Consider the following 22,588-nt stretch of genomic DNA (forward strand, 5'->3'; position numbering starts at 1 on the left):
ATTGGTAGGGTTGCCATACGTCTGGAAATTCCTGAACACATCTGGAATACTGCAGTCAAAAGCAGTGTCCATGTGGAAATCACAAAAATGTCCGGGAAAATCCAGACGTATGGCAACCCACGTTGGCAGTGCCGTTTTTTGAGATTGAAGATAGCTCAAAAGCTTCTCTCTTTTTTTGCGAATTTGCCAAAAAAGCTCAACAACTTTTTTGTCTGGATTTTCACTGTTTGAAATATATATTGGTATCATAAATAGTGTTAAAAGTGTTGTTTACTCTCTTCTGTAGACTATAAGACCCAGAAAGGCAACTAAAGCCAAGGGCAGCTTTCAAAACAAAGAAAGATTTCTTCCCATAAAGTACCTGGCTAATCAGCATAATGTATATATTAAAGTTTGTATATACTCTAGAAGCATAATGATGATTGACAATACAAATCCAGATACCCGGGCTTGTATCTTTTGGTTATGGCATCATCCTTTTAGAAAATCCACTACTTCTTGAAAATTAAGCTTCTGAAGGATTAAAATAAGAATATGGACTATCTTTACAATTACTTCCAAAACATGAGGCTCTCTTGCACATATGGCCACTGTACTTCCAGCTTTTCCTGGAATAAGGCAAACTGTACATGGACTGGGTAAAAGCTAAAAGCAAACATGCACCTCAGATGTGGCATGGTATTAGGAGAGAGAAGGGAGAACAAAGCAAGTACAAGAAATATGAACAAGAAGTTCTACACAACAGCTGTTGATCTGTCTGCCAGTTGCCCCTTCCTATTTCCTTTTACAGGAGCTGATGGAAGCCTGGAGCCAAAAGGAGAAGGGAAGTTCAAACAGGGGAACTTGTATTCCAAGGCAGAAAGGGCAAATGTGATAAGGAGGTACAAGGCAAGTAATGGATGACAGAGAAAAAGGATATACTGTTGTGGGTGGATGAGGGCCTTAAATGTAGAGTCTCAGACTTTGAAGTTGATACGGACAGTCAGAGAACCAGCACAACATATTTAATGAGAAGAGGAACTGTAATGAAGGGAGAAAAACTAATTTTTAGCACTGACATTCTGAAACTGAGAAGCAAAGTGACCAGTCTCCCCTTTGCACCATCACCATTCAGTCTATAAAAAACTAACAAAGGTCTGCCCATTTAACTTCACACACACTTACATGAGGTGATTGGGTTTCACTCAATCTGTGTTAAAAAGGGAAAGCCCTCAATTTCCATCCAACTCTGATTCCAGCTGCACAATTTGGAACTGAAAGCTCTTGGCTATAATTACAGCATGTTGGATCCCTAAATTGATGGGAGTGGGAGGGACAACTTGCATGGAGTCAGACTGCTGGGGAGACAGTGCCATAGGAACAGTGCTCACAGCCTCTCTGCTCTGTGGAATTTAAAACTCCCCTTCCATGCATATTGAAGGAGAGGAGGGCAAGGACATACGGGATGCTTTCACACCAACATCCATAGCTTTTCCTAACCAGATGCACAGCCTACCCCAGTCATCCCATACTTACATTCTTGTTTAAAGGTGAAGTATTCTGTGAGGTGCCTGCACTCGTGGTTCCCTCGGAGCAGGAAAAGTGTTTTGGGGTGGTTTATCTTTAAACTCCATAAATACAGCACACACTACAAGAGAGTGATTGAAGGCAGCATATTAGAAAATTCATTTGCAGAGAATTGCACTTTGGAACTTTCTGGAAATAAGCCCAAGGAGCTGGATTTCCAGAAAGGAAGAAAGCTCGATTCCACAAGGTCCTGCTGCAAAGAGCTCACAGTGGAAACATAGAAAGCTGCCTTATACTGGTCAGACATTTTGTCCATCTAGCCAGGTAGACTTACCTTTGTCTCAGAGATAGGTCCTTCATATCACTGGCTACCTCATCCTTCTAACTGGAGACGCCAGGGACTGAAACAAGGACCTTCAATATCCAACTGCACGGCCAACTTTTTTGGCAAGTGTGCCAACATGAGATCATAAAATCACAGTACTGTAGAGTTGGAAAGGACCACGAGGGTCATCTAGCCCAACCTCCTGCAATGCACAAATATTTTGCCCAGTGTGAGGCTTGAAACCCTGACCCTGAGATTCAGAGTCTAATGTTCTGCCAACTAAGCTATAACAGTGTCCTCCTAAGTCAGCTTTGCCTCTAGCTCCAGCCCATGCAGATTTGCCCCCACCTCCAATATCCTGGGGTGGCCTGTCCTCCTAATTCACTGAGCCACCAAGTTGGCACCAGTGCAGCACTGGAATGGCAAGCAGGACTGTACATCTAACTATGCCAAAGCCAAGTCCAGCGATCCTCCTCCCCAGGTAGGCCACAAACTCTTGCTGCTGCCTCTGCTAACTTGTGGCATCCGTGCTTCAGGGAGGACATCCAACACATACTTTTAAAAACAAACAAAGAATGCTCACTATCACTTAAATCCTGCAAGTTTGCTTAATTTGCAGCAACCTTCTCAATTTGGCACTGTTAATTTCAGCTGGGCTATTCTGAAGAACTTATAACATTTTAGCAAAAAAGAATAGTGGTAGTATGGCAAACAGGATCAACAAGGCACAATAGGTGAAACTAGAAATCAGGAAAGTAGCCATGCAAACACAGAGATGGCCACCTCTAAAAAAAATAAAAGCCTCCAGTAGAAGCTACCTGAATGTTTTCAAACATTTTTCAAGTTCTGTACTGTTCTGACTTTCCCTCACTTTAAAAAATTTGTGCTGGATAAGATTAGTCATGCCATGTTCTCACATGAAGGGATAAGAAATGCATCCTTTTGTACAGGTTGGTAACATAACAAAGCAGAAGCAGACTCTTGATTTATTTCCAGGAGATGTGCCCCTACCCCCATAAGCCCCTTCCTCAGCACCAGGAGGAAACTAAGAGAACCAGAGATCTTTCATTCATGGGGAATGGTTGTAGAACAGTGGCAGAACACCTGTTTTGTATGCACAAAATTTCTTTTTTTTTTTAAATGATATTTATTAAAATTTCAAAGAATACAAGAATTACACAAAAACAAAAAGTAAAAATACAAAATACAAAATACAGAAAAAGAGTAAAAGACACTTAAAAAGAAAAAAAAAGAAAAAGGAAAATGGATCAATCTTTCCATAGCTTACATTCATATCCTTGCTTCCCTGACCTCCTCATATCTCCCTTTTTTGTATTCCAATTCAATTAGTTAAGTCAGCAATTTCTTTCCCTCTTTGTTTTCTCATGATTCTTTAACTTAATATACTATAACTTTAAATTTTCATCTGTTATCAGTCCTTTTTTACCTACACCTTTATAACATTACTGCTTAAACCACCTAGCTTCATTCCAACATCATTCTAACATTCATTAATTTTACAATATTTCTGTAAATAGTCTTTAAATTTCTTCCAATCTTCTTCTACCGACTCTTTTCCCTGGTCTCGGATTCTGCCAGTCATTTCCGCCATGCATGCACAAAATTTCAGGCTAAATCCACAGCATCTCCAGGAGGAGTTGGGAGTATCCCCTGCCTGGAGCCCTAGTAAGTGGCTGCCAATCAGTGTCAACGATACTGAACTGGTTGAACCAACAGTCTAACTGGTTTTTTAAAAGTATTTATAACCTGCCCTTAATTGAGCATTTTCAATCCCAGAGTGGGGATTGAATAATAAAAGATGTACAGAAAAAATATATACAAACATTACATCATCATAAAGACAGGTCCAATAAACAACAAAAAAATTAACAGCTCCATCACAAAGCAAACAAAGCTAAAGTACACTGAGGACAACAATTAAAGTTTCCACTTCAATAAATATCTGGGTAAAAACAAATGGAACTTTCCATGGAATGAACCATCGGCTTGTCCAAGCAACAGCTCCTCCTCCATTTCTCATCTATGGCTGCCCACTGCCCCCCTCTCTCTCACAGGGTCAACCGTCTGTGACTTTTGAGCAACTTAACTTCTTTCACCTCCATTCTCCAACCCACCCAGGCGCTCACCCCTAGTGGTAACTTGGTATAAGGCAGATTCATTCATAGGTTTCAACTGAACAATACACATTCCAATACACATACCAGGCAAAGAGTATAATACAGATTAAGTGTCTGTTTTACTTGTTCCATTTACTTGTTCCATTTCCAATATAAAGATACAGCACACATAAAGATATGAGTATTAATAAGGATCTGAAAAAGTCAAGTGTGAAATAGACTTTTAACAAGCTTGCCACTGGAGTTTTTATTCTCCCACCTTCTTAAACCCAGAGAGTTCTCATACTTTCCCCCACTTCTCCTCTACTTGCAGTGCTCTCAGGTCACGTACGGACTGAAAGACAAAGAACACCATGGAATGGACAGAGAACGACTCACAAGGCCAGGGCTTCTCTGATCTTTCAAATGAGAATGGTATAAAAGTCTCACTAAGGGACCTGGGTCTGGACTGTAACACTTTAGATTGCAGGTGGGGACTAGCATGACTGAATACTGCTACACACATGTACAGGCATGTGCACATGCATACACAAATTCAACCACAAAGAAAATCAGCAGGCTAGGGAGAAAAGTTCTAGTCTAGCTTTGAATGCGTTTTCTTTTTCTGGGCAGGAGAAGCATTCAGCCAAGTCTGCCCCCATTTTCAATCTGAAGTGGTACAACCTATATGCAAATTGATCATGTCAGTGAGCATTAAGCTCATGATCAAGTAAGAATCTGTTAATATCTTAAAAATAGTTTTGAGTATTACCTTCCACTAAATTTCACCTCTGTTGCATTGACTGATTCAAAACTAACAGAATGGGAGTAAGAAAATTCCTGTAGGGGATTGGACTAGATGACCCCTGGGATCTCTTCCAATTCTGCAATTCTTGGATTCTATGGAAATAAGCAAAATACGAAAAACAAATTCTTCTAATCTGAAAACAAAGTCTCCAGTGACATCAGTAAGCTCATGGGATGTTTCTGTTCTGAAAGGATTTCTCAAGTCTCTGAAAATGTGTTGGTGGAAAGGATAGGGAAAACATGGAATAAGGAGAATTTGACAATCTGTGGTAGGAGACTGGGATGAAAAACTAGAGTGATTTAATGACATTCACAGGCGGGTGACATTCAGTTCTTACTGATCTGCAAAAAAATCCTTTATCCAGATTTTCTAAAGATTTGTGGCATGGAATTGATACTAGATACTGCCATTCCCAAACAGGGACTATTCAGGTTACCAGATTTAAAGCTGATGTCTCCTTTTCTTTTTCCTTAATTTTATAACCAAAAACTTCTTCCTTTAAAAGTTCACTTCTATTATACATCTAGGAAGTAAAGGTGTAAAAACCCAATTTTGTAGAGGAATGGACAAAAGCTGCTGGAATTCTTGAGCAACATCTCTTTAGAATCAAACATAGCTGCAAACAATGACCCACAGATTTTTCTTCTCTGTCATAACTCTTAGAATGCAGACACCAATGCAGATAAAGAGTACAGGCAACTTTTGGGTAATGGTAAACGAAAGATAGGTGGGTTCTGATTATCAAGTTTAACAGACCCTCTAAAGAAAGAAAGAAAGGAAGGGCATGCAGCTTCATTAAAGGACTGGAAGCAGGAATGGCCACTTTGCTCCTCTTATAATCAGAGATGGCGTTCTCTCTGTATGGACTACAGTCTACATTCAGACCCTCCATTGGTCCCTATTTTCCAGGGACAGTCCCAGATTTACAGAAACCATCCTGGTTTCTGATTTGAACCCAGGATATCCTGCTTTTCGTTAGGACATTCCAATTTTCATTGGAGAAATGTTGGAGGGTATGGAGTTATGCGATTCCTGAGCTAAGGAGATAAGTAACTACACATCCTTTAGAAGATATCTGAAGGCAGCGAAAATTTTTAATGTTTAATGTTTTATTGTGTTTTTATATATGTTGGAAGCCACCCAGAGTGGTTGGGGCAACCCAGTCAGATGGGTGGTGTATAAATAATGAAATAATAATAATAATTGAATAGGATGTCCCTGTTGGAGGTTATGCACATCACGGGGCTGCTCTGTTTTAGACAGATTAATGGAGAAGATGAATTCTGAAAGCTAGGGTTCCAGGGCCTTCGAGGACAAAACACAGGCAGAAACAGGAAAGGGGAAAAGTATCTTACACTTCCTCCAAAATAGTGGAGAGGCCCTTCTTTGGCCATGTTTTGAATGGGAAAAGGGCAACCGTGTTTACAGACCCGATTTCCTGTTTAATTTTGAAGCTTTGATGATCTCACTTTAGAGTAGTAACCTTGGCAGCTACTCACAGAAGACAAATTAAAACGCAGGATTCCATTGATGCAGCGATTTAGGGGCATCATGTCCTCCTGCTCTGCAAAAAAGTAGAAATGAGTGCACAGTGCTTTTTTGAGCCAGAGCGCAGTGGACACTGCGAGAGCCTTGACCTGCTGTCGCCACTCCTATCCAGGTTTCCACACACCCTCGCCTTGCTCCACTTTGCTGCTTGCCTCCCTCCCTCTCTGGCTTCCTCCTCCTCCTCCTCTTCATTTATTTATTTATTTATTTCGGTTTGGTTTTGGTTTCCTTCCTGTGAGGTGCTTGTGAGATGTTCTGCTCTAGGTTCAACTACCCCTTTGTCCTCCCCTCCCTCCTATTTTATTTCCCCACTTTCTATGCTTCCCCTTCTCTTTCCGCCTCCCTCAGAGGTTGGCTGGCTCCAACCAGGTGGCCTCTGCCCACTCCCCTCTGCTGATGGCACCACTGGACACTGATCACTGCAAGGGGTAGAAGTGGCTATACTATTTCTGTCCAGGAGGAGTCATATTGATGGAAAGCCACAGATATCACTTGGGCATTCAAAGACAGAGCCAGATCTAATAATATGTCCAAGCTGCAAATCTGATCTTTTGGAAGGGTAGGGGTGGGCAATCCAAAACAGGCTGAAAAATACATCCCAGCTTCATTGAACTACCTGCAACAGAATATCTGCAGTCAGCTGCCTTGGCCACTGGGTACGATGCTTCATTTGTAAGTTGTATGTCTGTGTTTAGTACTGGCTATGAAGTAGACAATACTAGATTATATGGACCAATGATCTGACTAAGCATAAAGCACTTAATACACTCATATATGTTCAGAACAATATACATGCCAACAGAGTTGATTGTTAAGCCAAACAAAGGCAGAGACACTGGTCCAAGGCCACCGAGAGAGGTTCATGGCCAAGAGGGATTTGAACCTGAGTCCTCCAGGTGCAAGTCCAACTATCAGAGCATGATACTCTACTATAAATGTTCATAGCAGTGCAGGTAACTCCTTCGCATTGACAACACTGGTCTTGCCCCTCCCTCCCAGCTCTGCATCCTGCTTCCTGGCTGCCTGCATCAGGGTGCAATTATAAAAATTACATCCTGTTTTATTTTGTTTGGTCATTAACATCAACTGCTCAGGCAGATGCTCCCTTATTTCCCCAACCCAGTTGTACAAACTCAAACTGTGATATCCAAGGCCCATGAAAGCTCTCTCACACACACCACCCATGTTGCAAAGTGGAACAAGCAACAGCAGGAGCCAAGTATAACAGAAACTCTTGAAAATCTGTGATAAGAGATCATGCCTGTCCACAAAAATGAGGTTCTTCCATATCTGAGATTGCCCCAGCTAGTTTCTTTTCTTTCTTTGAGGCAGTTAGGTCCTGTTATTACAAGCCTTGACAAAAACCGTAAATACTTATGTAATGTTGCCTTGTATTTGCCAATACATTTTCTCTCTTCCAAGCCTACTGTCTGGCTTCCATCTCAATATTAGAAGCCAGTGCTAAACACACCTAAGCAGAAAATCTTTCATTCAAGGCAGAGAGAAGTTATTTTGCAGGATGCAGGAGGAAAAGGCATATCTCCATGCACAGAAGAGAAATAAAGCTTCTCAATTCCATTTTATCAAGTGACATTTGGAGCAGCCCCCGCGTGTACTAATCAAAGCCCACCTTGCTTTGTGAAAGATGAATACCTGCTTGGTAGAAAAGGAACAAGCCTTTCACAGCTCTCTCTCCATTCTGGGCTGGGGGGGAGGAGGAGGGCCAAGAATAGCATGAAAGGGCCGCATGCTGACAGCGTACAAAGGATGGCGATTTCAAGCAACTCCCAAGGATTCCAAATACTAGTTTGTGCAGCATGTCCCTGTAATATTTCCTTGTACCATACTGCATATAATTTCCAAGTGGCACTTCAAACAATCATCTCAGCACAATCATCTCCACCCCCTCCACAAATCCCAACAGCTCAGCACAATTTTATCTCCCTCACCACCACCCCTCCAAAGTTCCTAGCAGCTCATTAAAGCCACCTTCTCTCACTAAATACAGAGGTAGGAAACATGAAGGTTTCCTCAGAGGACCTTTGTGAAGCCTACAGCTCCCTTTGAATCTTGAGAATTCCAGCTTTCAATTCTTTAAAAAAATAAAAGTTCTAAAAGTCACAAATGGTGTTGCCAATGAAATTGTGCATAAAACAAAATTTGAGGCAAATAAATGATAATAATAATAAAAATAATAATTTAAAAAAAAATTTTTATTTATATCCCACCCTCCCCAGCCGAAGCCAGGCTCAGGGCGGCTAACAACAATAAAACAATACAACATTCTAAAATCTGAGATCTGAGAGAAATTCTGAAGAAAGTCAGTGAGGACAAGTGTGCTAGCACTGTCTCTGTCCTGTTGTCTCTTCCATCAATCTTCACTTGTGGAAAGCGCCACCAGGAAAGCTTCCTGCCATCCATGGAGGTTCCCTGTGCATTTTAAAACTCTGGAAAATCAGTGTTCCAAAACATGCAGTGAGCCTCAAGGGATACCAGACACTCCTCACTCTGTGACTTGAGAGCAGAGCTACCCTGCTTGTCCTCAAGGCCTCCTTCATGTTCTTCATACACTGGATTGCTAATGCCTGAAGAGTGTACATTAATTTCAACAAAGCGCAAGCGTACAGGTGGGGGTTACGTTCCCAGGTACTGTGTACATATGTGAAATCGTGCTTAGTGGGAACATGATCTAAATAGCCTGTAAACATCCTCTAAATCACTTGTTGCTTCTTGGGTTTCTCAGCGCCTGGGAAGATGATGATGCCTTGCGTTTGGGTGTCATCTCAAAAAAAATCCTCCTAAAACTCCCTCCAAACCTCATGGGACTGCAAACACAAAGGCAATATGTTTTCCTGCTTTTTTGGGGCCACACTTTTTCACACTTTTCTGAAGTTTAAATCAATTTATTTAATTATTTCCCAGCATCACACACAAGTTGAATATGTGTAAGTGGGGAGACACCTGTAAGTCAAAACTATAGGATGCTAAAAGTTACGACAGAGTGGACATCTTTTTCTGTGAAGGGCTGCATTCTTCATGGAGTTGGAGGCAAATGTGTTGCTAATTAACTAAATCAGATACACACACCACCTTGCCTCAATTTTTTCCATAGTTACCTCAGACTGCAATTCCCAATCCTATGCAGGTCTCTTCAGGAGTTAGTATCACCGTATTAAATGGGATTACTCTCAAATATACCAGGATTTTTTTAGTTCAACATACCAATACAGCTATGGTTCTAGAAAGCAAGTAAAAGTAATTCCTTTCTGACATCAGTGTGATATATGCACACACACATGGCAGAAGCCTACTGATTTGTTCACAGACAGCTCTAGGAAGAGTTCTAAAAAAAGCAACACATATTTTATCAAATTAAATAGAGTGGCTGGGGAAACCCAGCTAGATGGTTAATATTAATAATAATAATAATAATAATAATACTGCCTCTTCCAATTATCCTGAAACTAGACAGAAAGGGGAGATTATTTAAAAAGCCAAGAAAAATGAGGAAGAAACTAAAGGAAAGTAGGAATTCTGATGGGATGGAAGAACAGGGCTGTCTCAGGGGCTCCATCAAATGAGGTCAGGAACTTCAGACTGTCCACCTGTGACTTGAGTCAAGGACATGACAGCAGCTCTTCCAAGTTGGCCTTGCAGACAACTTCATTGTCCAGAAAGTGGGAGAAGCAACAAGAGGAACAGCTATTTTAGATCTGGTCCTAACCAATGTTGATGACCTGGTTAGTGGGGTAGAAGTGGAAGGATCATTAGGCGCGAGTGATCATGCTCTTCTGAAGTTTACTATACAGCGGAAAGGAGCAGCCAAGCATACTAGGACTCAATTTCTTGACTTTAAGAAAGCCGACTTCATAAAACTTAGGGAAGTGCTGGGTGAGATCCCATGGACAGTAATACTAAAAGGAAAAGGAGTTCATAATGGCTGGGAGTTTGTTAAGAGGGAGATAGTAAAAGCGCAACTTCAGGCAATACCAATGAGACGGAAACATGGAAGGTGCCTAAAGAAGCCAGGGTGGCTATCTAAAGAACTTTTAACTGAGTTAAGATTAAAAAAGGATGTGTACAAAAAATGGAAAAGGGGGGAAACCACCAAAGAGGAATTCAAACAAATAGCCAGCACGTGTAGACACGAAGTCAGAAAAGCTAAAGCACAGAATGAACTCAGGCTTGCTAGAGAGGTTAAAAGCAACAAAAAAGGCTTTTATGGGTATGTTCGTAGCAAAAAGAAGAACAAAGAAACAGTGGGGTCACTCAGAGGAGAAAATGGTGAACTGCACCCAAGAGTATTAAAAGAACTGGCAGATGTGATCTCAGAACCACTGGCAGTCATCTTTGAGAATTCCTGGAGAACAGGCGAAGTCCCGGCAGACTGGAGGAGGGCAAATGTTGTCCCTATTTTCAAAAAGGGGAAAAGAGAGGACCCAAATAATTACCGCCCAGTCAGTCTGACATCAATACCAGGGAAGATTCTGGAGCAGATCATTAAGCAAACAGTCTGTGAGCACCTAGAAAGGAATGCTGTGATCACCAATAGTCAGCATGGATTTCTGAAAAATAAGTCATGTCAGACTAACCTGATCTCATTTTTTGACAGAATTACAAGCCTGGTAGATGAAGGGAACGCAGTGGATGTAGCCTACCTTGATTTCAGCAAGGCATTTGACAAGGTGCCCCATGATATTCTTGTAAAGAAGCTGGTAAAATGCGGTCTTGACTATGCTACCACTCAGTGGATTTGTAACTGGCAGACTGACCGAACCCAAAGGGTGCTCATCAATGGTTCCTCTTCATCCTGGAGAAGAGTGACTAGTGGGGTGCCACAGGGTTCTGTCTTGGGCCTGGTCTTATTCAACATCTTTATCAACGACTTGGATGATGGACTCAAGGGTATCCTGATCAAAATTGCAGATGACACCAAACTGGGAGGGGTGGCTAACACCCCAGAGGACAGGATCACACTTCAAAACAACCTTGACAGATTAGAGAACTGGGCCAAAACAAACAAGATGAATTTTAACAGGGAGAAATGTAAAGTATTGCACTTTAGGCAACCAAAGGGCAACCAAAATGGTCAAAGGCCTGGAAACGATGCCTTATGAGGAACGGCTAAGGGAGCTGGGCATGTTTAGCCTGGAGAAGAGGAGGTTAAGGGGTGATATGATAGCCATGTTCTAATATATAAAAGGATGTCACATAGAGGAGGGAGAAAGGTTGTTTTCTGCTGCTCCAGAGAAGCGGACACGGAGCAATGGATCCAAACTACAAGAAAGAAGATTCCACCTAAACATTAGGAAGAACTTCCTGACAGTAAGAGCTGTTCGACAGTGGAATTTGCTGCCAAGGAGTGTGGTGGAGTCTCCTTCTTTGGAGGTCTTTAAGCAGAGGCTTGACAACCATATGTCAGGAGTGCTCTGATGGTGTTTCCTGCTTGGCAGGGGGTTGGACTCAATGGCCCTTGTGGTCTCTTCCAACTCTATGATTCTATGATTCTAATATTTTGAACTTATCTTAAACTCCAACGATACCAGTGTTCAGACTTTTCAGACATCTGCTGGATTTAATTGCTCAGTGAAGGAAAATATCAAACCAACAACTACTTGACAAAGAAAGCATTGGATGGAATCAGAAAAGGTGACTATGCTACCTTGTTAAACAGTTTACTGCGTCCTCCTCTGGATTACTGAAACTCCATTCTCCTGCGACTTTCATAGACTGTCACCAGTTCCTCAGTTTTTCTGGATCTGACCATTCTGTTCCATTTGGTGCCCTTTCACTTTTACATCTTTCATTAATTGAAATGGCTTCCGAAATCCATTCCTCTACCTTTGTGAAACAACGCCTATGTAGCCCTGCCATGTGGTATGCCCTTTGGAAATTTTCAAGTGTCACAGCAGAGACTATAACATTTGGGGGGGGGGGGACCTACATGTACTTGCCAACTTCATTTCACCCAAAGATCACAACCACTTAGGGGATCTGCAACATTTACTAGTAGGAGACAATTCCTCATCCACTAATCATACTAGCTGACAGGAATACTCCACACAATGGTAATAGCCACACACTGGCTCCGCTTAACAGAAAGCTAGCAGCCAAAATAATTAAGGGTCAAGTCCAATTCTTTCCAATCACCAAATACCCCAAATATACCCCTAACTCATTTTACCACTCACAATTGCTAAGGTGAAAAGAGGGATATCATTGTAGAGCAGTGGGAGGGAGTTTGGAAACATCCTCAATACATTTAAAACAAAACATGTATTTTCCTCTTCTGGGCCAAGCTTTGGAAGGGAAAAAATGTTTCTGCAAGCTTGCAGCAAACACTTGCTATAAATGCTGTCATATGGCTAGCACTACTGGAGTTCACTAACCTGACCCCCCTACTCCTTCCCAATAGTTCTGCAACTTTAAAAAATGTTTCCCTTTAATTTAAAAAAGAACAACACAAAGGATGAAAGCAAACATACACATGCCACTTTAAAAGAAGGCAAGCAGCCATCTGAACAGCTGACCCAGCATTCAAGCTGATAAACAGCAGACTTCAGATGACGCTAAAAAACTGTAAACGTGGATCAAGGCATCTGGGCACATTGGGATCCTCTGTTGAATAGGACACCCTCATAGTTCCCTGGCTATCACAATTTCCCACCCAATAGGAGCCAGTCTGAATGCAATTAAGGATCCCTTCCTGTACAACCCTTCAGAATGCCAGCTGGTAGTAAGAGCAGAAGTATTATTTCCATCTGAATGATAAGTGAGTTGGTGAAGTGATTGTTTCCTCCTCTGCTCACCCATCCCTAGCTAATTATCCATTTTTGTAGGATTGTTTTAGCAGACTGGAGTCAACTATGAATTCTGAATATATGTTGTCTGGCCTGTGGGACCCCAAAAAAGCACAGAAACATTTAGGCAGTGAAATATTAATAAACTGTATTTAAGCCCAGATTAACCTGGAGATGCATTAGGGCAACTAGAGCTCATAAAGATGTCCAGGTGAGAACAGAAGAGGTAAACTTTTATTTTGTTTAGCTATCACACATTTTTACACAACTGAAGCAGTCCATAATGGTATTCAGATGTCTACAGCTTATCATTTTTATTGTATTCTGTAGTTGGGACACCTTTTGGTTGAAAATTGGCCTCTATATTTTAATACAAATAACATGCAAAGAAAGAAACAAGTTTCAACACAGACTACTTTATTTGTCCTTAGCAAACTGACAGGTCAGTTGCTCTTGTGCATCATAATTTATTTTTATTTGTGGGAAGGGGGAAGAACATGGTAGCATTAGGAATGAGGCTTGGCAGACCTGAACCCATAATGTCCTTCACTGCAATCTAGCCACTTCGCCATCATGATTCCTGACCAACATAAAAATAAATTTGTACTGATTTAAAGATAAGCCTTGTTGCATATTAACTCTCTGTAATTGTACTAGACTGCATAAACTACCAAAGCGGAAGAAGAAAAGGTTCCATAGGCTCAGCCCAAACTTTAAAGTGTAATCCCCAAAGGCTCAGTTGAATTGTCACCTCTATACTGAAGTAGCCTCTGTCCACGTAGTCTCCCAGGAAGAGGTAGCGTGTGTTATTGGGTGATCCTCCAACTTCAAACAACTTCATCAGGTCAAAGAACTGCCCATGAATGTCACCACACACTAGGGGAGGAAGGACAGCAAAAAGAGGGACAGGATTACATGCTAAGAAGAGAAAGGTCACAGAACCAATAGGGAACATGGTTTTGCTTCAGTCTAAATTGTTGGATTATACTGAGCTCCTGTACTCAAATCTCCAATCTACAAAAACACTTCTTCCCCTTGGAGGTATAGAAAGCTTTCTGATCTTGAGCACACTTCAGTGGAAAGAACATGCAACAGGAAACCTGCTGGCTTTAGCAGCCAGTCATTCCAGATGAGCCTCAGAAAACAACAAGCCACAAAATAAAGCATTCTCTGACCTGTGATTGGAGCCTCAACTTCAATCATGGTCTTCTCATGCCTCAGAATGGAGGCTCCATCATTGATTATCTTCAGCGCTGCATCCTCCTCCAGACGCCCTTCTTTCACCAAGTGGTTTCTTAAGACCTCCAGCCTGGGTTTCCCATCCTCAAAAACTTCTTTCAGGGTTAACCGCTGCGTAGGAGGGAAAGGGACAGCTGGAGAGAGACAGAAACACACAAACATTAAGAAGGGAGTTCCTCCAAAGACCAATAAATCTTATAATCGGATTTCAGCAAAGGTTTCTCTAACCTGGGCAACAAGAGAGAGAATGATCAGTTAAGGACCATACTGAAAATTGCTCAGATCTAGATGGAGTTTGAAGAAACGTAACATGCAGTATATTTTGAATACAAGTACGAATTGCATCATGAGGATATTCAAGGCAGGAAAAAATAATTTCAAATGCCAAGCACCAGATACAAATTCCTGTAATCCATCATCAGAGTTTTTAAATATATATTTTTAAGACAGCAGCCCTTGACATAGCTAAACAAATATTTCAAATTCCTAGTGCAAGCATCACATTTCATCACATCAAATACTCATCCTTCTTAAATTACATACTGAATGGATTTACAACGTGCATTTCAAAAGAATTTGCTATGGTGGCTTTACAAACACATGACAAATGCAAAAATCTATCATTTGCCCGATAATAAATGTTGGAAATGTAAAGAAACTGAAGGTACATTTTTTCACCTTTGGTGGACGTGCCCAAAGATTAAGGCTTTCTGGGAAATGATATATAATGAATTAAAAAAGGTATTCAAATATACCTTCCCCAAGAAACCAGAGGCCTTTCTCCTGGGCATGGTCGGCCAAATGGTGATAAAAAAGGATAGAACTTTCTTTATGTATGCAACAACAGCAGCAAGAATACTCATTGCAAAGTATTGGAAGACACAAGAACTTCCCACACTGGAGGAATGGCAGATGAAACTGATGGACTATATGGAACTGGCGGAAATGACTGGCAGAATCTGTGACCAGGGAGAAGAGTCGGTGGAGGAAGATTGGAAGAAATTCAAAGATTATCTACAGAAACATTGTAAAATTAAAGAATGTTAGAGTGATGCTGGATTGAAAATGAGTGGTTTCCAGCTGTACAGGATTTAAAGTTATAGATAAACTAAGATTAAGAATTAGGATTAAAGAAGTTTAAGGAAATGGAAATTTGGCTTTTAAGAGGTAAAATTTTAATGTTACATTATATTAAGATTAAAGATTGGGATTAAAAAAGAGGGAAAGAAATTGCTGGACAAACAATTTGAACTGGAATACAAAAGAGGGAGGTATGAGGAGGTCCAGAAAACAAGTAAATTTAAAGATGGAAACGAAAAGGTGATATTGTTTTTAATTGTTCTTTTTGTCTTGTATTTTGTTTTTTCTTTGTTCTTTTTTTTTTTGGACTATGTATTGTGCTTCTTTGAATTGTGTATTTTTCGTTTATGTTTTTCTGTTTAATTTTTTATTGAAACCTTAATAAATATCATTAAAAAAATAAATAAATAAAGGCCATTTGTTGAAGCAAAAAAAAATAAAAAAAAATACAAACACATGACAAAATGCAGTCAATAGAGATTCAATACCAATAAAAGATTCAGCATATAAAAGTGACAGAGATATGGATCTTTCCCATGTGACACACATATGCACCCCAAACAGGTTTTCTATTTCCTATCCAAAACTGAACATCAACCAATTAATTATCCTAAACTGACAGGCTTTGAAGTCCTGGGTAACTCAGCACTAATGCATAGTTTTTATTTAATTTTTCTCTCTTGAAGATTACGGACAAGTAATTTCATTGGTTCCCCACTGCTTAATTCAGCCTTGGGACACGATAGTGTCACAGCTATGTTTCAAAGTTAGCTGTGAAAGCAACTTAGCCTCTCCCTTCAGCAATCCTCATCTTTCTCATTCACACATTACATTAAAGCTATAAGGTAGGTAAAGATAAAGGGACCCCTGACCGTTAGGTCCAGTTACGGACGACTCTGGGGTTGCGGCACTCATCTCGCTTTACTGGCCGAGGGAGCCAGCATACAGCTTCCGGGTCATGTGGCCAGCATGACTAAGCCGCTTCTGCCGAGCCAGAGCAGCGCATGGAAACACCGTTTACCTTCCCGCCGGAGCAGTACCTATTTATCTACTTGCACTTTGATGCGCTTTCGAACTGCTAGGTGGGCAGGAGCAGGGACCAAGCAACGGGAGCTCACCCCATCGTGGGGATTCAAACTGCCGACCTTCCAGTCACGCCCCCCGCATCCCTAAAGCTATACAGTAGTTAAAATAAACTAGTATTTAATGTGAACACATAGTGCACAGGTGCACACTGCTGAAATCACAGTCACTTCACTTCTTCACTGCTCTTGCCATGCTGCCAGGAAACAAGCTGACTTATGCAAGAATTCAGGGTTATGGTTGGTTTCTGCCAAAATATGGTAGACAATTGGCTTGATATGTATAATCAGCTGTATTTTGGGTTATATAGCTCAGTGGTAGAAAGCATGTGCTGCCTGCAGAAGGTTCCAGGTTCAATTCTAGGCATCTCCAGGGCGGCCTGAGAAAAATCCTTTCTGAAGTGCTAGAGCACCTCTGTCAATCATTGTAGACAATACTGAGCTCGAAAGACCAGTGGCCTGACTCTGTATAAAGCATGTAATTCCTTTCACCAGTTTAAGAGAGATAAGCATGATATAATGACTCTTGTAATTTGTAACAGCAAATATATTCTGTAGTAAACCTGATATGAATTAACTGTACACCTGCTTGCAATTTTATACCTGTTTGCAAAGAAGGAGATAAGTGAAACAAGGTTATTTCCATTGCCTATGCAGAGAGATCAATTGGCTTTCGTCCTCTCTCAACTGTCACCCAATGAGAGCCATACTATCAGGCTTTCTGAACTGTTTCCATCCCAGCTGGTGCCTGAATTTGTGTCTCTCTCCTTCTTCTTTCCCCATCCTCTTTTCCTTCTTTTAGATTATAAGCCTGTGAACAGAGACTGGCTCATCAAATTTGCAGGATGACATCAAACTGGGAGGTGTAGCTAATGCCGCAGAAGAATGACCTTGGAGAACTGGGCACAAGCTAACAAATTTCAATAGGGCAAATGTAAGGTTCTGCACTTAGGCGGGAAGAACCAGATTCACAAATATAGGATAGGGGACACCTGGCTTACTAGCAGTACATGTGAAAAGGATCTAGGAGTCTTAGTGGACCACAAGCTTAACATAAGTCAACAGTGTGCTACAGCTGCAAAAAAAGCTAACACTATTCTAGGCTGCATCAACAAGTCTAGTGTCCAGATCAAAGGAAGTAACAGCACTACTCTATTCTGCTTTGGTCACACCACACCTGGAATACTGTTAACAAGCTGGAACATGCGCAGAGGAGGGCAACCAGGATGATAAAGGGTCTAGAAACTAAGCCTTATGAGGAGTACTTGAGGGAGCTGGGTATGTTTAGCCTGGAAAAGAGGAGCCTGAGAGAACATATGATAGCCATCTTCAAATATCTTAAGGGCTGTCACATGGAAGAGGAAGCAATCTTGTTTTCTCCTGCTCTGGAGGCTAGGACTTGAACCAATGGCTCCAAGTTACAAGAAAAGAGATTCTAACTAAACATTTGAAAAAACTTTCTGACAGTAAGACCTGTTCAGCAGTGGAACAGGTCCCATGGGAGGTGGTGGACTCTCCTTCCTTGGAGGTTTTTAAGCAGAGGTTGGATGGCCATCTGTCATGGATGCTTTAGTTGAGATTCCTGCATTACAGAGCGTTGGACTAGATGACCCTTGGGACCTTCCAACTCTACAATTCTATGATTCTATGTGCTACTACTAATTGAAGCTGCTCTAGTAACCTTTTGGCAAAATAGTGGGACAAAATGCTTTAAACAAGCAAACCCTAAAAGAAATGTACTGGGGATAATAAATTCCTGGCACTAAGAGTTTTCCAGCCCTGGGAACACTATGTAGAATATTGACTAAGGCTACAGGTTTAGCATCAAAACACTGCATGAATTAACATAAGATTGTTCATCAGGATTCTAGCCTTTACTAGAATCCACTAAATCCATAAACCTCCTTTAATACACAAACCTCCTTTAATACATTGGAGCTTAATTTGCACTTCTCATATTTCCATCTACCAGAAGACACAGGGGAACTAAGTGACAACTTAAATCAATATAAGATAAATTTTTACATACACCCACAGGATGACCCAATGTGGCTCTTCAAACATCAACTCAACTGTAATAGTTTAAGAAAGTGAAGAGAAGAAGTTAATGAACATGATGGGACACAGGGATTGTGGGAGGAGCAAGACTCAATGGAGGCAGCATGTGCAAGGGTGTTTCAAAGTAAGGATGTGCAAGCAATCACAGGACAGGCCAGGGATGCAAGGTTAGTGTCTATGGTTGAAAGGTGTTAAGTGGAAGGACAGGTAGAATCAACAAGTGAGACAACAGGATGCCTCTTGAAACTCTTGAACATATTAAGATCTTGAAAGGTGACTTTCAGACTTAAAGAACTTTAAAAGGTAAAGGACCTCTGACAGTTAAGCCCAGTCGCAGACGACTCTGGGGTTGCAGCGCTCATCTCGCTTTACAGGCTGAGGAAGCTGGCGTTTGTCCGCAGACAGTTTTTCCGGGTCATGTGGCCAGCATGACTAAGCTGCTTCTGGTAAAACCAGAGCAGCACACAGAAACACCATTTACCTTCCCGCTGGAAGCACTGGCGTGTTTTCGAACTGCTATGTTGGCAGAAGCTGGGACCCAGCAACGGGAGCTCACCCCGTCGCAGGGATTCAAACCGCCGACCTTCTGATTGGCAAGCCCAAGAGGCTCAGTGGTTTAGACCACAGCACCACCCGTGTCCTTTAAAGAACTTTACTTACTCCTAATATCTATTCCTGAAGGTACTTGCTTATCTTACATTTTCAGTATTATTATTTCTGAGCATGCTGGTGACACCACACAGGAGCCAATTTAAATGTTAGTACTGATTCATAGTATAGTCCTGCAAGGCACTGTAGTGCCTCTACAATTTAAAGGTGGCAAAGCCTGCGCAGGACTGGGTCACACGTCTCCCTGTACATTTGGATCGGCTCTATGAAACTTACATAAGTCACCTTATGGACCAACTAAGTTTGTTCTTGGTATGAGCTTTCGTGTGCATGCACACTTCTTCAGATACCAATTTTACATAAGCCATTTTATTGACAAGAATTCCTGTAGCATTTTTACTAAGGAGAATATTTTACAACTCAGGTGGGAAGGTAAGCACTTCACAGGTATTTACTAGTATTCATAGAGCAATGCTAAGTCCAAAGCACTTCACACATTGTTTCAGAAATTCTTAAAACACTGTAAGACAAGGACAAAGAACCTGTAGGCCCACAGATGTTGTTAGCCTGCAACTCCCATCACGACTACCACCAGCAAATCTTTTCAGTGATGAATTATACCCAAAGTGACTTATAGGGATAAAACTAAAAAAATCAGTTGGTTGCTAGATATGCAAATAGGTCTAATATGATCCCAGACCATCGAGTCATGCTGGCTGGGGCAGACCTCTGAAAGGGCACAGGTTCTCCATCCCTCCTCTAAATATTATCACCCCTTTTTGAAGGACAGGAGAAGGAGTAAAGAGAAAGCTGAGATATTGTAGTTTATCTAAAGCCACATAAGATTTCATACCTGAAAGAAAGACTCAAAATGGGAACATGCCAGCTTTCACACCAAGGGCCTACCTACATGTGTGGCACACATGTAACAAAAACTTGGCTAAATCACCCTTCTGATCATGCTTCCCCCACCAGGTTTCAAACATGATGATGTGTTAATATTAGTACAGTGGTACCTTGGTTTTCAAAAGTAAGGGGGAACAAATGGGGAAAATACAAGAACACTATTTCCTCATCAACCCAGAGCCTTAGGATGTGAATAGCTTAGAGAGTGTGATATTCTTTTACAGGTAAAAAAGTTAAGCAGTCTTTTTCAGCCTTCTGTTCAGATGTACCGTATTTTTCCGTCTATAAGATGCCCCCTTGTATAAGACACCCCCTATTTTTGAGGACTCAGATTTAAGAAAATGGGGGGGAGATGTATTTGTATATAAGACGCCCCCTAATTTTGACATTATTTTAAAGGAAAAAACCTAGTCTTATACATGCAAAAATATGGTAATCTTGTTCAGGTCACTACAAATTTTAAAAGGAAAAATATGGAGGCATGACTCATGAAATTCTACAGAACATGTATAGAATCATAGAATCATAGAGTTGGAAGAGACCACAAGGGCCATCGAGTCCAACCCCCTGCCAAGCAGGAAACACCATCAGAGCACTCCTGACATATGGTTGTCAAGCCTCTGCTTAAAGACCTCCAAAGAAGGAGACTCCACCACACTCCTTGGCAGCAAATTCCACTGTCGAACAGCTCTTACTGTCAGGAAGTTCTTCCTAATGTTTAGGTGGAATCTTCTTTCTTGTAGTTTGGATCCATTGCTCCGTGTCCGCTTCTCTGGAGCAGCAGAAAACAACCTTTCTCCCTCCTCTATGTGACATCCTTTTATATATTAGAACATGGCTATCATATCACCCCTTAACCTCCTCTTCTCCAGGCTAAACATGCCCAGCTCCCTTAGCCGTTCCTCATGTAGTTTGAGTCTGAGGGTAGAGCAATCCCAGGGAAAGGGAGTCTGTATTTTGGAGATGCTACTTAGGTTTAGCCAGAAAACTAAGAACAGCAACAGCTAGAAAATGCCTTTATTGTGTGGAACCCACCATGGATGCAAACTCCACACTAACTTACTTGACTAATTGCTCCATTCTCACTCATTATACAAAGGCAAAATCTGCTACATGTTGTGCGTTAGAAGGCATGTGCCAAATTCATTTGCTTGTCCCTCATTCTAGCCTCTTTATCAGATACCTCTACTGTTTTTTCTAGTGCTTTTCTAAAACAGTTCCCTAGACTGTACAAGTGAGGAAACTACAGCTGCTTGCCTGAACAGATGGCTGTTCTCTGCAAGAAAAGTAGCACTGCAAGTCATCACACAGAACAGCTAGTACAAATAAAAAAGGAACTGAATCCTGAGATTTCTTCCTTTTCCAAACATTCCAGCTTTCATTTCACCAATCAACAGTTGAAATAATCTTTTTAAACTTGCTGAAACATAGTAACCCAAACCCCACACCTTAATTTGCACTGAAATGATGACAAAAGTCCCTTGCAGTTTTGGCAGTAGTGTAAAGTCTTAGTAGCACACAAAGCCACAATATTGAACAAGTACTTTGATGGCAAGTTTTGGTACAACAGTTTGACAGAGTTAACATTTCCATTACGAGCTAGTATTTATAGAGTACAGTGGTACCTTGGGTTACAAACACTTCAGGTTACAGACTCCACTAACCCAGAAATAGTACCTTGCGTTAAGAACTTTACTTCATGGTGAGAACATGACCTCTGGAACAAATTAAGTTGGTAACCAGAGGCACCACTGTATTTCTAGAGTGGCGATGATTTTCACTCTCTCATCGGCCACATGAGACCGTTTACTCTTATGCCCATTTTATAGGCAGGGATCTGAGTCAACGCTAAACAACTTGCAGGGCAGCAGTTGAAGAAGGAGCAAAAAGGGTTTTCTTTTGTGTGTGTGTGTGTGTGTGTGTGTGTGTGTTTCTTTGTAGCTGATTAGCTGTTCTCCCTGTGCAAAGGTCAGAGGGGGCAGGGTTTCTGTTGAGGCAGGTGATTAGCTGTGGGAGGAGCTTATCAGAACTTGCAGGGCAGCAGTTGAAGAAGGAGCAAAAAGGGTTTTCTTGTGTTTGTGTGTTTCTTTGTGGCTGATTAGCTGTTTGATCCATCTTTTAGATTTAGGGGAGCTAGTCTCAAACGTTTGTTGGGGGAGACCTAAGTTTTTTTTGTGGGGGAGTTATTTGTCCTGTCTTCACGCTTTTTATGATGGAGGACCGCTGTAGCCACCCCCAACGACACGTTCTCAAGATGGAGGGGGAGGGAACAGCTGCAGTCACCTGCGGTTCCTGCGCAATGTTTGCCATCTTGCCAAAGGTTGCAGGCAGCTTTACCTGCAGCAATTGCATGTTGATTGCCCTCTTAAAAGACAAAGTCCAGCAACTGGAGGAACGTGTAGCTACGCTCCAAAGAATTAGAGAGCTGGAGCTCTTCTTGGAAGCAACAGAGCACACCGTCTCCACCAAGCAGGAGACAGGGGACTCCCCTGAGAAGGAGGCTAGTTCAC

At 41.4% G+C, this 22,588-nt stretch overlaps 2 protein-coding genes across 5 annotated transcripts in view; one reads left to right on the plus strand and one right to left on the minus strand.

The window, feature by feature from the left end:
• The window catches only part of LOC308464205 (uncharacterized protein), a gene marked incomplete at its 3' end in the record, with an annotated part of 365,536 nt that overhangs the window by 332,145 nt on the left and 10,803 nt on the right, over positions 1–22,588 (plus strand). The gene's annotated exons all lie outside the window — the stretch shown is intronic.
• PPP3CC (protein phosphatase 3 catalytic subunit gamma) overlaps positions 1–22,588 on the minus strand; it is a 76,450-nt gene that overhangs the window by 21,667 nt on the left and 32,195 nt on the right. For all 4 annotated transcript variants that reach the window (XM_080982472.1, XM_080982470.1, XM_080982471.1 and 1 more), the window contains exons 2-4: positions 14,280–14,477; positions 13,856–13,980; positions 1,516–1,627 (exon numbers count right to left, since the gene is read on the minus strand). In XM_080982472.1, coding sequence (XP_080838598.1) covers positions 1,516–1,627; positions 13,856–13,980; positions 14,280–14,477 — 435 coding nt within the window. The remainder of the gene's footprint in view (positions 1–1,515; positions 1,628–13,855; positions 13,981–14,279; positions 14,478–22,588) is intronic.

The sequence above is a fragment of the Podarcis pityusensis genome (genome assembly GCF_964106645.2).
Source record: "Podarcis pityusensis genome assembly, chromosome: 15".
Classification (NCBI taxonomy): domain Eukaryota; kingdom Metazoa; phylum Chordata; class Lepidosauria; order Squamata; family Lacertidae; genus Podarcis; species Podarcis pityusensis.